At 39.6% G+C, this 16,399-nt stretch overlaps 1 protein-coding gene across 4 annotated transcripts in view; it reads left to right on the top strand.

Annotated features, from left to right (window-relative positions):
- The window catches only part of LOC143287552 (kinesin-like protein unc-104), a 123,257-nt gene that overhangs the window by 50,626 nt on the left and 56,232 nt on the right, over positions 1 to 16,399 (top strand). For all 4 annotated transcript variants that reach the window (XM_076595634.1, XM_076595633.1, XM_076595632.1 and 1 more), the window contains exons 11-18: positions 942 to 1,020; positions 1,619 to 1,758; positions 6,222 to 6,478; positions 7,189 to 7,268; positions 8,277 to 8,368; positions 10,998 to 11,138; positions 13,731 to 13,778; positions 15,764 to 15,845. In XM_076595634.1, coding sequence (XP_076451749.1) covers positions 942 to 1,020; positions 1,619 to 1,758; positions 6,222 to 6,478; positions 7,189 to 7,268; positions 8,277 to 8,368; positions 10,998 to 11,138; positions 13,731 to 13,778; positions 15,764 to 15,845 — 919 coding nt within the window. The remainder of the gene's footprint in view (positions 1 to 941; positions 1,021 to 1,618; positions 1,759 to 6,221; positions 6,479 to 7,188; positions 7,269 to 8,276; positions 8,369 to 10,997; positions 11,139 to 13,730; positions 13,779 to 15,763; positions 15,846 to 16,399) is intronic.

Genomic DNA, 16,399 nt, shown 5'->3' with positions numbered 1-16,399 from the left:
AACTTCTGGTCTTTAAATGGGCTGTGTTTTGTTCTGTGGGCTCTCTCTCTCTGTCTCTCCGTCTCTGTCTGTCTGTCTCTCTCTGTATCTATCTATCCGTCCCCCTCTGTCTCTCTCTCTCTCTCACGCCCCATCCCTCTCTGTACATGTTTGATTTTAAGATTACAATAGAAATGTTCCAGAGCAAGCAGTTTGTATTGAGACAGTAACGTGCCCTCTGTAACGTAAATGATGTCAAGACCAGTGATGTCAAAGAGGTCTTGACTGTTGTCAAGATCCTTATGTTCTCGAGTCAGCAAATACGCTGCGGATCAGTTACGACCTGAAGCTAACAGTTGATGTCCAGATCAATAATGCCAGATATTAACCCCTTGCTTTTGCTGACGACTATGCTTGTCATGAAGGGTTGTCATGTCACTGAGATAACATGACCTTACATGTCAGGATGTGAGTCACCATGATTTATTTGTACTTCTTCCACTTGGGACTGCATTACTTTTGATTAGCAGAATCATTGACACCAATTAAAAGGACACTGATCTCATTTCATCAAAGTTCAGAAGTCAAAGGATTAATGATTATACAGATCGGTAATGTCTTAATACTGATACTTGCTACCAAGATCAAGAATGTGAAGGAACTAGCAATTACTGTACAGTCCATGTTAATAATATACATAGAAAGCCCAGCATTGGCCCGGAACTAATATCGGTTATAACGTAGTCAAAATAAGTGTTGTACACATCAGTAATGCCTCAAGCTACAGCTGCAATCCATACAGATGACTTAGAATCAGGCCGTGTTTTCCAGATCACTGATGACGAAATGATAGCAATTACTGACCGGGTAATTCATGTCCTGAGGCTGACAAATGTTCGGACCAGTAATGTTGTGGAATTCAATATTCCATGTTTAATTATCCCTGTGAACGGTGTGTGCAGGAGGTAACTCCAAGACTGCTATGGTGGCCGCTCTCAGCCCTGCTGACATCAACTTTGATGAAACTCTCAGCACCCTGAGGTGAGTGTCACTCTGAAACCTCTTAGGATTTATTTTAACTAATTTATCTGTTGCAACCCACCCACAACTCCATTTGTGTGAGCCAAAGGCCTAACAGGGACAGGCAGAGAGAGAGAGAGAGTCTGGTTCCACGATAAAGCAGATGCAGCCAACTTATTCTGACTTCAGATAAACGCAATAGCAATTAAACACCCAGAGGGCTGAGCAGTAGTACAGATTCTTCTCTGATCCACAGGCTCCAGTGGGAGTTCCCTGTACGTCCTGACCGTATCTTGTGTGTGTGTGTGGGTGTGTGTGTGTGGGTGTGTGTGAGAGAGAGAGAGAGAGAGAGAGAGAGAGGTTTGTATCTTTGTACATATCTTTTTCCATTCTGTTTGATATTATGATAAGTTTATTTGTTCAGTATTTCTGTTCTACAAGAGACAGTAATGTCAAAAAACAAATATACATGTGTCCGTTAAAGTATTTGTTTTCTTTATGCAGTGTAATATTTCAACACTGAATGTTATTTAGAAAAATAAATGAAGATATCCCACAATGAAAAAAGCAGTGAACCCATACCAGATGTTGTGCTTGGAGAAAAGAGGGTGTTTTTCAGGTACGCTGACCGAGCCAAGCAGATCATGTGCAAGGCTGTTGTGAACGAGGACCCCAACACCCGTCTGATCAGAGAGCTGAAGGAAGAGGTGGCCAGGCTGAAGGAGCTCCTCATCTCGGAAGGCATCGATCTTAAAGATGGTAAATACAGACAGCATATATATATATATATATATATATATATATATATATATATATATATATATAAAGCATCGATATGAAAGATGGTAAAGACAGACAGCATATATATATATATATGTATAAGGCTTCGATCTTAAAGATGGTAAATACAGCATATATATATATATATATATATATATATATATATAAGGCATCGATCTGAAAGCTGGTAAATACAGACAGCATATATATATATATCATATCAGTATCTGTTCTTTTTGCTCTGCTGCTTTCACATTATCCTGTAATGATTTTCTTGCTTCAGACATGAAAATGTATTGTAACATAATTCCTTGCTTGGCGTGTCTCCCATTCAGTTTATCTTTTCTTTTTTCTTTGAAACCATTCACGCCTCTTCGTATTGTAAAGTATAGAATGGACAAGCTCAGTCAGTGACGTTTTAAAGTCATTTCTTTCCCTTCTTGGTTTGGGTTTAATTATACTACAGAGCTAAACAACATGCTGACAAATCCAGTCGCATGTCAATAGAACGTTGTGCTATATAAACGCGCGCGTCAGCAACGTAGGAACCAATAGAAGTAAAGGAGAAGTTTTCATGGATTCCAAAAACTTTACAGGTAAAGTAGATCTGCATCTGGTACATGGCAGATGCTGGTCTTCTCAGTCACAAATGACAGCTATGATTTCATTTTTACAAAAGCATATGCTTGAATGATTAAACAATTTATCGAAAACTCGATGAATTGATACAGTAATGAAACTGTCTCAAATATAGTTAAATGGGAATCATATAAAGTTGATATTAGAAACTTCTACTGTTAATTTGGGAAAGAACTAGCATGCCAAAAATGAAACGAAATTCTGAACATACAAAACACAGTGAAAAGAAATATAATATGAGCTCGTTAGAAATCCTACTTATGTAGAAGCAAATAAGAATATGCTGCAGCTGAAATTGAAATTAGAAATATTAGAACTGGACAAAGCAAAAGGGATATAGATTAGATCAAGCGTAAACTGGATTGATGAAGGGAAACACAACACGAAATATTTTCAAAGCTTAGAATAGTCAAGAGGAAAAGGAAACAAATTATAACCAGATCATGCCAAGACACTGGCGAAATCATAACAGATCAGAATGACATATTAAATGAATAAGTATCATTTTTATGAAATAAAAACCTTTATGATCAAAGAACTGCCATATATGTAAAAGGAGCAACCAAAGAATTTGACGAGGGAAATGGCACATCACTCCGGAAGCGATGGATTCACAGTGGAAAATTTTCGATGCTTTTGAAATGAAATAGGTAAAACAGTTACTGACTCATTCGTGGACACTTTTCACAAAGGAGAAAACTTCCATGTACCCAAAAACAAGGAATGGGTTAATAATAAGAATGATTATAATAATAATAATGAATATTTGGACGCCCTATCTCCGGAGAGCCGAGAGCGTTTACAAATACAATTACACATACATTCATTCACACACACACACACACACACACACACACACACACACAACAGGCATTCATACTGATACAGCCCCATTCTTCTCTCCACCCACCAGCAATCGCAGACAAATATACAGGGCGGAAAAACTAATCATAACAACTGTGGAAAAGGTTAGTTTTGAGAGTTGATTTGAACAGCCGACACGCTCAGTCTTTGTCCTCATTCAAATCAGTTCTCAAAACTCACCTTTTCCACAGTTGTTATGGTTAGTTATTTCCGCCCTGTAAGTTTGTCTGTGATTGCTAGTGGGTGGAGAAAGGAATGGGGCTGTATCAGTATGAATTCGCATACCAAACAGGTGAAAGAAACTCCATGGGGAATGTGCATTTTCTTTCGTTGGACCAATGAATGAAAAAGCACATTCCCAATGGAGTTTCTTTCGCCTGTTTGGTATGCAAAAAATGCAAATGTCACAGGAGGAACGCAGAGAACGAGAATATAGATCTGGAGGAGCTCCTGAAGATAAGGAGCAGAGTTAGAGATAACATTATAACAAATAGTGGTAATCGTGTATTGAATTCTGAAAGAAACAGGCAGCCAGTGCAGTTCTGCGAGGAGGGGGGGATATGTGGTCACGTTTGCGTGCATTGAATACAAGGCGGGCAGCACAATTAATCACTTTTTTAATTTTTTCAACGTACTTCTGGGGGAGACCTGCTAACAGAGAATTGCAGTAATCTAACCGTGAGAGATCAATGGATGTACCAAGGTCTTTGTTCCGTCAGCAGTCAAAAGTGGTCTGATAGAAGCTATTCTGCGGATTTCAAGGTAGGCAACTTGGCAGTTGTTTTAAACCTGATCTTTCCTTGAAAGCTTACTGTCAACGACAACACCAAGATCACGAGCTTTGCTGGAAAAGGGGACATTTCTCTGTCCTTCAACAGGCAGAGATGATGTAAGTTCTGACGGTTTAGAAGAGTCAACAAGAACTACTTCAGTTTTATCCTCATTCAACTTTGATTTGTTTACGAGGGTCCAAGCCTTCACATCATTGATATAGGATCACATTGTAGAAAACAAAATGTCAGACTGAGATCTATTAGCAGAGTTGTACATTTCAGTGTCGTCAGCAAACATATGGTGCTGATTGTTGTTATTGGAAATCACCTCAGACAAATGTTGGGCGTACAAAATGAACACATTCGGCACCAGAACTGAGCCCTGGGGCACTCCATACAGAAGAGGAGAAGGATCAGACTCATATCCCAGGATAGAGGCAGTCTGTTTTCTTTCAGTCAGATATGACTCGAAGAAGTGAAGTGCCGTTTCCTGAACACCAAAGCAAAGCTTCAGACGCTCTAACAGAAAACTGTGATCGGTTGTATCGAAAGCAGCACTTAAATCGAGAAGCGTCAAAACAGAAATCTGATTAGAATCACCTGCAACAAGCGTGGTGAAAATGTGGACATAGTCAAATTATACAGTGGAAGACCCATAACTGTAACTCCTACCATAAAGTACCAGCAGAGAGACTTGGCAAAGTTATTGATAAACGAGTAAACAATGATCAGGTTATATAAGAGGCGAATATTGCTACAGTCATAAGAACAATGGATTATGTAATTAATTACTTAGATATTGTGCACAAATCTGGATATTTATTTGTAATCGACTATTCTAAAGCCTTTGACTCCATCTCTAGAAAATTTATACTTCACGAGTCTGATGTGTTTGCGAAATCAAGCTCTGTAAACCACGGTGGGTGGATATCCGAGCCCTTCGTCTTAGCTGTGGAACTTCTAGCCATTAAGATTTGAAAAATTGCAATAAAAAGTACAAAATCATCTACTTCCTGACAGAGGGATGCAGCTTCTATCAAATTAAAACAAATGGCAGATGACACAAAATCGTTCTTAGAAGATAAGGAAGATAAAATCAAATCTTTAGAAATATTCAGTTGGTTCAAAAGTTTTCCGGGCCTGAAATATAATTTGCAGAAGACCTAGGCACCAAAAATAGGCAAACAAAAGAATACAGTTACAGAAACGCATTCGAAAAAGTAAGATAAATGAGGGAGGTTGCGAAGAAGGGGGACATAATTTGCCCAATATGATCAACCTACAAAAGTATTCATAATTATTTGCAACGAGTAGGAAAGTTATTTGAAACCACAGATTTGTTAAACTGGAGTTTAATCCAAAATGGCACCTTAGGAGACCAGCAAAACACGAAACTATGTTTCACATTGACTGTAAACCAGATAAAATAAATATTCAGTGCAGAATGGATAATGATTTATGGTAAGCTGTTTTAACAACTTACTTGGACAACAATACTCGCAACGAACTGTATGATGTAGACAGAAAGTCGAAAGCTGCGGTGGCAGAAGATTTGAGTAACTTACCACGTTATAGGCTACATTATGACTACTTTCACATAGTACGAAATAACTGTTACTGCCAGAGTGTCGAACACACCTCAGTGTTCTTAACCACGCACACACTGGCATGATCGCTCATGCAGGCACATGTAATAATACAACGGCATGCATGAAAAATCATCTTTATGGGGAATAGACACATGCTACGCGATGCAGCGCACACTACTGGGACAGGAAAAAAGTTTCCGAACACATGTAAAACATAAAAGAATGAATAAATTTCCATTTTAACGGTAACATACAGACAAACAATTGCTCGCGTCGGTGCGCGTGCATGCATGTATGCGGGGGAGGAGTCCGTGAGTGGGTAGGGCATGTGTTTTGTGTATTTTCTGTCTCTGCTTTTGTTCCAGTTTTTGTCGGCTCATGTAGAAAGCCTCGGTCGAGGACATTAAAAAGAACGGAAAAAAAGGAAACAGGAAAAAAGAGACAGCATGTGCGCCACGGACCAGCATGCCACAACACCCATCTTCTGCACGCCCTTCCCCCATATACACACACGCTCGCACACTGCGCCCACCCAGAAATAAAACACCTGAGCGGTTTTCTTTCGTTCCCCTTGCAGTTAACGTCCAAGATCTTCACGACCAGCTGGAGAAGAGCACCCGATCTAGAACCTCCTCTATCACCATGGAGGAGGGCGAGGACGCCATTGAGCGACTCAAAGAGAACGAGAAACTCATCGCTGAGCTCAATGAGTCGTGGGAGGAGAAGCTGCGCAAAACGGAGGCCATCCGAAAAGAGCGCGAAGCCGTTTTGGCTGAAATGGGTGTGGCCCTTCGTGAGGATGGAGGCACAATTGGCGTGTTTTCACCCAAGAAGGTGAGTGTGTGAGGAAGGAATGGAGGGGGTCGGTAAAAGGAGGTGGGGGGGTACAAAATGAATGTGCGTGTGTGTGCGCGCGTGTGTGCGTGTGCGTGTGTTTGCAGCATGTGTGCTCGCGCGCGCGCGTGTGTGTATATGTATGTGTCAGTGCGTTTACCTGTCTGACTGTTCATATATCTGTGAATCGGCATTCACTCGCTCAGAGGGAGGGGCGGGAGAGTGGTACGAATGTAAGAACTGTGTAGATTTGATTAGGAAATGTAGTGCTTTGTTCATCTGTCATCAGGGATGCTTAGGCTATGACCATTTCCATTTTCTGCAGTCATTAACGGTGCTGCTTTGTAAAGTTTCTATACGTATAATAGTTGACTTTTTTTTATTCAGGCGACTGTCAGCATAGACACTGACATGTTGTCTTTAGATTGAAGCCATGATCGTAAAAAAATCATATCATATTTGGTGATAAATCCCTCTGTCTAAAGGGAATAACATAATGGTTAATGAAACTTTTTTCTTTAAAAAAAATTTCCTATGACGATGATGATAAAATAGTGATAATTATTATTGTATAATAGATAACACTATTAATAGATATACTTCTGCTGCTGCTGCAACTTCAACTTCTACTGCTGCTATTTCAGCTGCTGCTACTACTACTGCTACCACTACTACTAGTATAATGATGATATTTGAACCTTCTCTTCCAGACACCGCATCTGGTGAATCTGAACGAGGACCCTCTGATGTCCGAGTGTTTGCTCTACTATCTCAAGGATGGGATCACAAGGTGTGTGCTTTGCAGGGGTAACCTACACGTCTGTCCATATAAATTTATATATATATATATATATATATCTGTGTGTGTGTGTGTGTGTTGTGCGACGATACGATATGATCTGACACGACATGATACGATGGGATATGATATAATAAGATGTGATTTAACAATCTGAATGAAAATCAGTCATGCATCCAAAGGCTCATAACTTACATATAACATTCAGCACACAATCAAGGCTGTTCTACAACAATACAATTCGCTTTTGTTAAAAATTTAGGTGTGACTAAAACTTTTAGTAAACTGTGTGTCTTCCCTCCGAAAAAAGAAACAAAACAAAACATTCTTTGCGAGAGAAAATTTGTGTTACTTTCTCATTGGTTTTTTTTTGTTGTTGTTGTTATTTGCCTGGCCTTTATCGTTTATTTGGAGTGTATTCTTTCATTCCCACAATATCCAGTTATCAAGTTAAACAACTTCTGTCTTCTCACTTCATGTTTTGCTTCATTATTGATACTTTATCTTCTTAAGGTACATTATGACGCGCATGTGCGGGCGTGCGCGCATGTGTGTGTGTGTGTCTGTATGTGGGTGTGGTTGTGCGGGCTTGTGTGTATGTGGGTGTGTGTGCATTTGAATCCGTATATATGTATGTAGTTTCTGTATATCCATATATATATATATATATATATATATATATATATATATATATATATATATATATATATATTATATATATATATATATACATATGTGTGTGTGTGTGTGTGTGTAGGATTTTCGATTTATGCTTGTACTTTTCATGTCCTATCCCCCACATCCCCAACATTCCTTGTGACCCCAATACACTTGGTAAAAAAGACCAATTCTAATCTATTCTCTCTCTCTCTCTCTCAGTGTCTTGCTCTGTCTATGTCTCTCTCTCTCTCTCTCTCTCTCTCTCTCTCTCTCTCTATATATATATATATATATATATATATATATATATATATCAATTATGTGTGTGTGTCCACACAGAGTGGGCAATGACCAGGCCAAATGCCAGCAAGACATACAACTGAGTGGAACACACATTCTGGAGGAGCACTGCCATTTTGAAAGTACCGATGGTCAGTGTCCTTGTGTCTTTTTCTCCCACTCAATGACTGACTTGGATAAGTGATTTCAACAGTGCTTCTCTCTCTCTCTCTCTCTCTCTCTCTCTCTCTCTCTCTCTCTACCCATTGTTGCTTTCGTTTTTTACTCCTTTTTCCGGGGAGGATTTGATGGCGTAAGTCAGATATCACATACTTGTTCTATCATTAGATTCCTTCATTCACTAAATAAGATTTCTTCTTTTTTTTTCAGTTTTTGAAAATCTAGCGCAAATGAATAATTTAAACCAATACACGACAAAACAAGAACCTACCGCCTCCTTTAGAAGAAAAGATCCCCCATTCTCCATATCTTTAACCTTTTAATTCTTCCAAACTGCAAATGACTGCTATTTTTAGAGCTCTCGACGTTTTGCTGCTTTCAAATGTCAGCTGTAATTCCAACAACGGATCCATTCCAAGTTTGTTCAAGGCAGAGACAACATCTAAACTGGTCAGCATGCTTTAATCTGAAATGTTATCAAAATATTTTTTTCTACAGAATTTTGCTAGGGACAACCCTTCTGTTGCTGTGGTAAATTTTAGGTTCGTAACGTGCATGTTGTAGACGGGAATTCGGGTTATCACCTCATCAGAAAGAATGACACTATATTATTCTTATTGTACTAAAGATGATAAGTTTTGCTTAGGAATCTGATTAGTTCTGCTACACCTGATGTTGGTAATGGCAACTCAAGATAAGACTGTAGTATTATTGTCGTTATTATTGAAGCATTATAGGTAATGGGCGCAACAGCCGAGTGGTTAAAACATATGACTTTCAATCTGATGATCCCAGGTTTGAATCTCGGTAATGAAAAATGGAGTATGGCTTTCTACTTGGTGGAGATAAATAAACAAAACGCTCATACACGTAAAATGTTACATGTCTGTCTGAGTTCATGTATGTGTGCGTGCCTGAAATCTCAGTGACACAGGAAACAAATGAGTGCCCAATGGCAGCCATCAGTCTGCTCTACCCAAGTAGGCAGCCTGTTGTGCAAATGACCTAAAGTTTGTAAAGCGCTTAGAGCTTGGTCTCCGACCGAGCATAGGTGCTATATAAGTATCCATATCATCATCAACAACATCGTTGCTATCGTTTTCTCTTTATGTGTTGATGTCGCATGTATCACTCACTCACTCATTCCCTTGACCGCAGGGGTCGTTGGGGGGACATGAGGAAGATGTCATAGCTCGCCACGCCGTTCTGTTGGCAGCTGTCGTGAGGAGATCTGGCATCATCATTTTGGTCCATTCCTTGACGTTGTCAGACCAGCTTTTTTTCTGCCGCCCCCGTCTGGGCCCTCCCTCTACAGTCCCTTGCAGGATGGTTTTGGAGAGGGTGTTATGTCGTATGACGTGACCAAACCATGCCATGTTCCATCGTTTGACAGTCGTCAGCAGTGGTTCTTGGGGCCCAACAAGGTTGCTGACCAGGTTCCGCACATAGTCATTGGTCTTGTGCTCCTTGTAGGAGATGTGTAGTAGTCTCCTCAAGCACTTGGTTTCGAATGCTTGGATTCTTCCAACAGTGTATAACATGTATAACATGTATAATGCATTGCAATTTCCTTTGAGTCGAACCAATATATCAAGAGTGGAGAACATTCATTGCATGGGGGAAAAGCAAACAGGAATTATTCAACTCATTGTTTTTTGTTGTTGTTTTTTAACCCGAACTTGATAGAAGTGTCGATTTGCAAGGTGGTGAGTGAAAACGGAAAGAAAGGCAGAAGAACCAACATTCAAAGGGAGAATCCTTTACACACTCCTTTTCAGGGGACGTTTAATTTGTTTTAAATGACAGAATCAAAGTACAAGAGACGATAGGAAAGAAAATACGCAAAACCAGTCCATGTCAGAGGTCACGGAAACATGAACACAACCAGCAAGCATATTCCCAAAAGTAGACAATGACCAGTGAACTGGCAGGGTAAAATGGTCACACATGCAGAAGCCTGCGCGTAACCAAGATTGAATGTAGGAGTTGCAGCACATGAACGTAGAATAAGATAGATACAAAGTGATTTCTATAAAATAAAAAAAAAAGCAACATTTGTAGTGGGCGTGTAATTAAAAAGGATAAAAAGAAAGTATGAGAGATGTTTTAAACTTTATTAAAAGATTTGAAATTTTATTTTTCTCATTCATTCTATTTTCTCCTCTCTCCCATAACAGGCATGCTAGACCGAGGTAAATTAACTCATTGATGAAATCTTCTTGGTGTCACTGAGATTGTTCATTGTTCATGCTGTTCACACACCCCTGGCAAGATATTGCTAATTCTGTTGAACGCTATGATTTAGTTGTAACTTCTGTTGCAATTTGTTTGATGATTTATGCATGTGGTCTAAAATCACTGTTGTGAAAAAAATAGAAAAAAGATAAGATAAAAATTCATGTAATCCAGTACCTTACACTAAGCTCCCTTTCTCGACTCGTCAAATCTGTACTTTCAGATCTTTCAGGTCTGGCCCAAAACACCTACCGCTTTCCAAACTAGTTCACTCTCCTCCACTCGCTATTTCCGGTTTCTGCACAAGATCCAGCGCTGTTGTCTTTATTTTTGTTTTATTATTATTTGTTGTGTGTTCCGTGCCAGGCAACGTGACGTTAGTGCCATGTGAGGGGGCCATGTGTTACGTGAACGGACGTCAGGTGACGGAAGCCACCATCATCAAGACAGGGTCCCGTGTCATCCTGGGCAAACACCACGTGTTCCGCTTCAACCACCCTCAACAAGGTGGGTGCCGGGTGGATGGGCTCGAAGCGCAGGTTGGTGGATGGGTAGAATCAGTTGCTTTGGCAGAATCGGTTTGGCGTTGGACTTCTGATCCAATGTTCACCTTTAATCTACGTTCGAAGATTCCGTTTCAGCATGTTGTGTCCTCGGGAAAGACGATTTTCTCCGATTTTTCTCACTGCACCCAGGTGTGAATGGGTACCTGACCTCGGTTTGGAACGGTTAAAACGCCTTCCTATGCCGAGACCTAAAACATTGGGTGTGAATTCACCTACCCGATGGCCATAAAAGGTTGTCTGACCTTCAAACAATTTAATCTTGATGGACATAGGTATTAATGTACAAAGAGAATGAAGATAGATAGATTAACGTCAGTCATCATTCTTATGCCGATGACACTCAACTTCAGAGAAGTGATACCCTTGAAAATTTGTCCTCACTCTTACAAGAAACATCCGACTGCTTCCTGGATGACTCTAAATAAGTTACAGTTGAACGCAGACAAAACTGAAGCAATGATCATAGGAACTAAACAAAAACTCACTTCCATCACAACTGACACAATCAAACTTGGCAATACATCCATCCCTCTTTCCAGCTCAGTCAGGAACCTCAGCATTGTACTTGACAACACACTGCCCATGCAAAAACTTATCAGCCAGACCTGTCAGTCCTGCTACTGTCAATTACGGCGCATCAGTTCCGTACGGAAATATCTGTCCATCGACGAAACATCTAGACTTGTTTCTCTCATTCTCTCTCGCCTCGACTTCTGCAACTCTCTATTGTCTGGTTTGCCTGCTTCATTCCTCCAGTCCCTCCAGCGCAGCGCATACAAAACTATGCTGCCCGACTTGTCCTCAGAAAGAAAAGATCTGAGCATATCACTCCTCTTTTACAACATCTCCATTAACTCACTGTCTCAAGCAGAATAAAGTACAAGATCTGCATTCTTTGTTATAAATGTATTCACAAATATGCCCCACCCTGTCTTTGTGGCTACCTTCACATCTACACCCCATCTCGCTCTCTACGATCGGCTTCGGATCCACTCTGTTTACGTTTACCCAGATTCAAACACTCCACTGTCGGCCGCCGCGACTTCTCTGTCTCTGGACCTTGCATTTGGAATGAGCTCCCTCCCCTTCGCTTCGTCAGGTCTCCGCACTCAGCTCTTTCAAGTCTGGCCTTAAAACCCACCTCTTCCCAAGATAGCCTCTCTCCCTGCCCCTTCGTTGTTTTTCAGTTTTTTCAGTCTGTGAATGCATGCGTGTGACTGACTGGTGTGAAAGCGCTTTGATTTGTCTCTGCACAAGATTCAGCGCTATATACATATTTGTTGTTATTCTTCTTCTTCTTATTATTATTATTAATCGGACAGATGGGTAGAGGAATTAATTAACGAAAGGATAGAGGTAGATATATGCAGAGAGAAGTTAATCGAACAAGTAATTAAGATGAGTAGAAAAATGAATGGTAAAAAAGAATACCTGGATCATTACGCATCAGTCATCAGGGTTATGTCATCAGATAGATGAATCACTGTTTTCTTCAACCTTCTTCAGGTATAGAATCCATGGGTGGATTAATTGATGGATGGAGCGATTAAGGAACAAAATTGATTTAACAAAGAAAGAACGAATGTCTAACTATTCTTCAGTCATCAGATGTGCCGAAGAATGATTGGTGGGTAGTAGACAGGTAGATGGATAGAAGAGATTAATGAAGAGCAGAATGAATAAATGCCTATCTCATTGTCAAGGCTTAATAGTACATGGTTGGATGGTGGGTTAGTTAGACAGAGGAAGTAATGAACAAAGTGTATTGACGAGGAAAAGAAGAAAAGAATAGGTAGATGACTGAGTCTTCTTCACCGTAGTTATTTCCTTAATTTGAAGAATAACTGATAACTGACTGATTCAGCAGTCTTCATATGTGGAGTCTAAGATGGATAGATAGACGGGTTAATAAACAAAGAGACTGTATGAAGGAAAGAATGAATTGGTGATGAAGTCGCAACCGCAGGTTGGCTCAGTTAACTGATGAATGATGGAATGCATTGTAGATGGATAGAGAGATGGGTAGACAAAGGGCATGAGTGAAGGACAAAATATGAGTGGATGACTCTTCCTCAATCACCAGTTCCATTCCCACAGACTGATGCAAAGCTGTTTAACTATGACGTCAATGATCCTCAACATAAGAGATTATGAGATGATACCCAGACGAATTGAAGATCACGAACAGAGGATAATGAAGATGAAAGAAAATGAAAAAATGAAAACGTGAATGAAAGACATCATTATTTTGAAGGGTACAAGTGTTAACAACGTAGCTCATAGCTGCCTTCGACTTTCCAGTACATTGTGCTGTTTAGGACGAACCACGCAAATAAGGTCTGATACAGCATGGAAGTGATGCCACACAAAGTCACTTGAACGCATGCAGTCTACAAATGATGATGGTGATAAGAATAGTAATGATGATAATGATTAAAAAAAAAACAGTCATCATCACAATCATCATCATTATCATCATTTTACTTCATACATGTTTTTTTCAGTGATATTGTATATTGATTTTCCTTGACAGCTCGTCTGAGCAGAGCGCAAATGATGGAGTCTACAGACAGTCTATCAAGTAAGTTTTTGATGTGTGTGAGAGAGCTGTGCATACACACACACACACACACACACACACACACACACACAACACACACACAATACAGCGAGGATGGTTAGAGCTTTTCTTTCTCCAATTATTAGCAGTTGGATGAGAAGACTCATGCCTGAATCTAGTTGGAAGACCTTTACTTTTGATATATATATCCAATGATGACCAATATTGAATCTTTTGGTGCAGAATATGCAAAAGTTGTCATACAAAAAAACTGATAACCCATTTTGGAAGAATGTAATGAAGTATTGCAAGAAAATGTCAATAAACTGTTGTCCATGTTCTGTACATGCCTTTAGGGCAGATTGCATTCATTACGATATAGATATATTAAAAGATAGAAGAGTAATTTATGTACAAGAATGGTTTGACCACATTTTAAAGCAGTTTGTAAACGATAATGGCAATCTTATGAAATATGATGAATTCTTGCTCTGTTTTCCAGATGTAAGTACCAGTTTTCTTGTTTATGAAGGCATTTTGAATGCCACCAAAAGTTAAATGTAATTCTCACATTATAAACTTTAAGACAGCAAAATTTGGTTTTACATTAAGAAGGGTAACAAATGTGTGCAAAATGCATTCAGTGGAAACAAAATTACCCCAGCTGCAATTACAAAGTGGAATAACTTATTTGACAATCTCAGCTGGAACAGATTTTTCTCATTGTCAAAAGGTTTCTCCGGATGTACAGCTGATGTGGTTTCAACCAGGCTTTTGCACATATTACTACTAACTCAAAAATATATATTTTTGCATACATAACTGACTCTCCTATTGGTAATTTTTTAGCAAGATGGGCAGTCACGTGATCACATGTTGTATGACTGTAATGTTGTCCACCAGTTGTGGACACAGTTGCAGCAGACCTTCAAGGAGAGGTGCCAGCATTGCGAAAACTTTCAAATTGATAAGGAACTTTACAAAGAGATAAAGTGATGGATCTGGGTCTACTTTTAGCTAAATTCTGTATCCACAGATGTAAATTGCAAAATATCCAGCCAGTTATACAAGCTCTTATTGCTCTTATGAGAAAAAGATATACAGTATGTAGCAAATATTAATAGTTCAAGAAGACAGTTTGAGGAATGCTGGTACATCTACCTTCCTATCATATATTGATTCATGTTTTCATTGTCCACTATAGTGTTTGCTGTGTTCATATTTATCTTTACCATGAAAGTAGTAAACAATGTGTGTTCCTTTTCAACTTCTTTATTTGTGAACATCTGCATAGAAAAAGCATGAAATGTTGAGAGTCAGACAATAGGAGGGTCCATTCAATGTGGAGTGTGGGATGTTGGGGGTGGGGGAGCATTAGAGAGAAGTGGAACATGGGATCAGGGAACGGGAAGTGAAAACATTTATGTTGATGATGTTCATGGTGATAATGTGTGTGTGTATCTTTTGCTTATTTGTTTTAGATTCTCCATTGTTACGCTTTGTTTGAAAGTATGTACTTATATAATGTAAAATGTTAAAGATATTTTCATTAAAAAAATTAAACCATTAACCGATATCATGATCGTCGACGTCAGCATCACAATCACGTTCCCATTCCTAACCTGCACGCGCCCCAGTTCCAGTCCCTCTCAGGAAGGTCACAGAAGGTCGACCGTTTGGTTCAAGTAGTAGTGTCCGGGGCGCCGTGCCAGAAGCGGTCAGGCAATGGTCTTCAAGATCCAGTGTTCACTAGAGATCAGAGTTCGAGGCCGCGTTTCAGCATGGTGTCGTGTCCTTGGGAAAGGCATTTTATTTCGACCTTCACATTCTGCCCTTGTGTGAATGGGCACCTGACTACAGTCGAAGAAGGTTAAAATGGCGGCGGTGGAGTATCGGGCCCTGCTTTCATATTCCGATCCTTTGACAGAGTGAACATGAATTCACTGCCGCTGAGGCCGTAAAAGGTACGGATCGTTAAACCCACACCATGTGTCCGCTTTGTGCAGCTGAACCAGTGGACTGGACGTTCGCCCAGCTAGAGTTGTTGGAGAAGCAGGGCATCGACCTCAGAAAGGAGATGGAACAAAGGTGAGTGAGACGCATATGTTGTTGCCAGCCTACGACAGCTAAATGGTGCAGTACAAACATCCATATAAAGGTATTTCCAAGCTGTTTATTTCATGAAAGTGCCATGTATTTGCTTTCTGTATGTTCTATTGTTGTTGTTGCTGTGACGTTGTTGTTGTACATTTGTTTGTTATTGTTTTTTCCTGTACATTTGTGTTACGTTTGCTGGTGGTGTTGGTGTTCTTGGTTCTTGGTTTGTCTTTCTTTTCAAGCAAAAGAGAAAAAAAAGGGGAAATAAAGAAAAAGAGAACGATGCTAATGACGACGATAGTAATTGCCATTATGATAATGAAAGATAATAGTGCTTTCATTCATCCTGTCCTTTAAGTTCGTAATAACCTCTGAGGTACAGATGAAGTGTATATATTTGGCATTGACATATCTTTTTCCACAGCATACATCCTATGTATTTTATAATGTTATTTCTCATGAACACTTCATTATGATAATTATGATGTATTGTACCTATGTCGTTTAGCGCTGTGTTTTCGTACATTGTAAAACAAAAATGAATT

This window comes from Babylonia areolata, chromosome 11 (assembly GCF_041734735.1).
Source record: "Babylonia areolata isolate BAREFJ2019XMU chromosome 11, ASM4173473v1, whole genome shotgun sequence".
Classification (NCBI taxonomy): domain Eukaryota; kingdom Metazoa; phylum Mollusca; class Gastropoda; order Neogastropoda; family Buccinidae; genus Babylonia; species Babylonia areolata.
The sequence above is the reverse complement of the archived record's forward strand: the minus strand, read 5'-3'. Positions and strand labels throughout refer to the sequence as shown.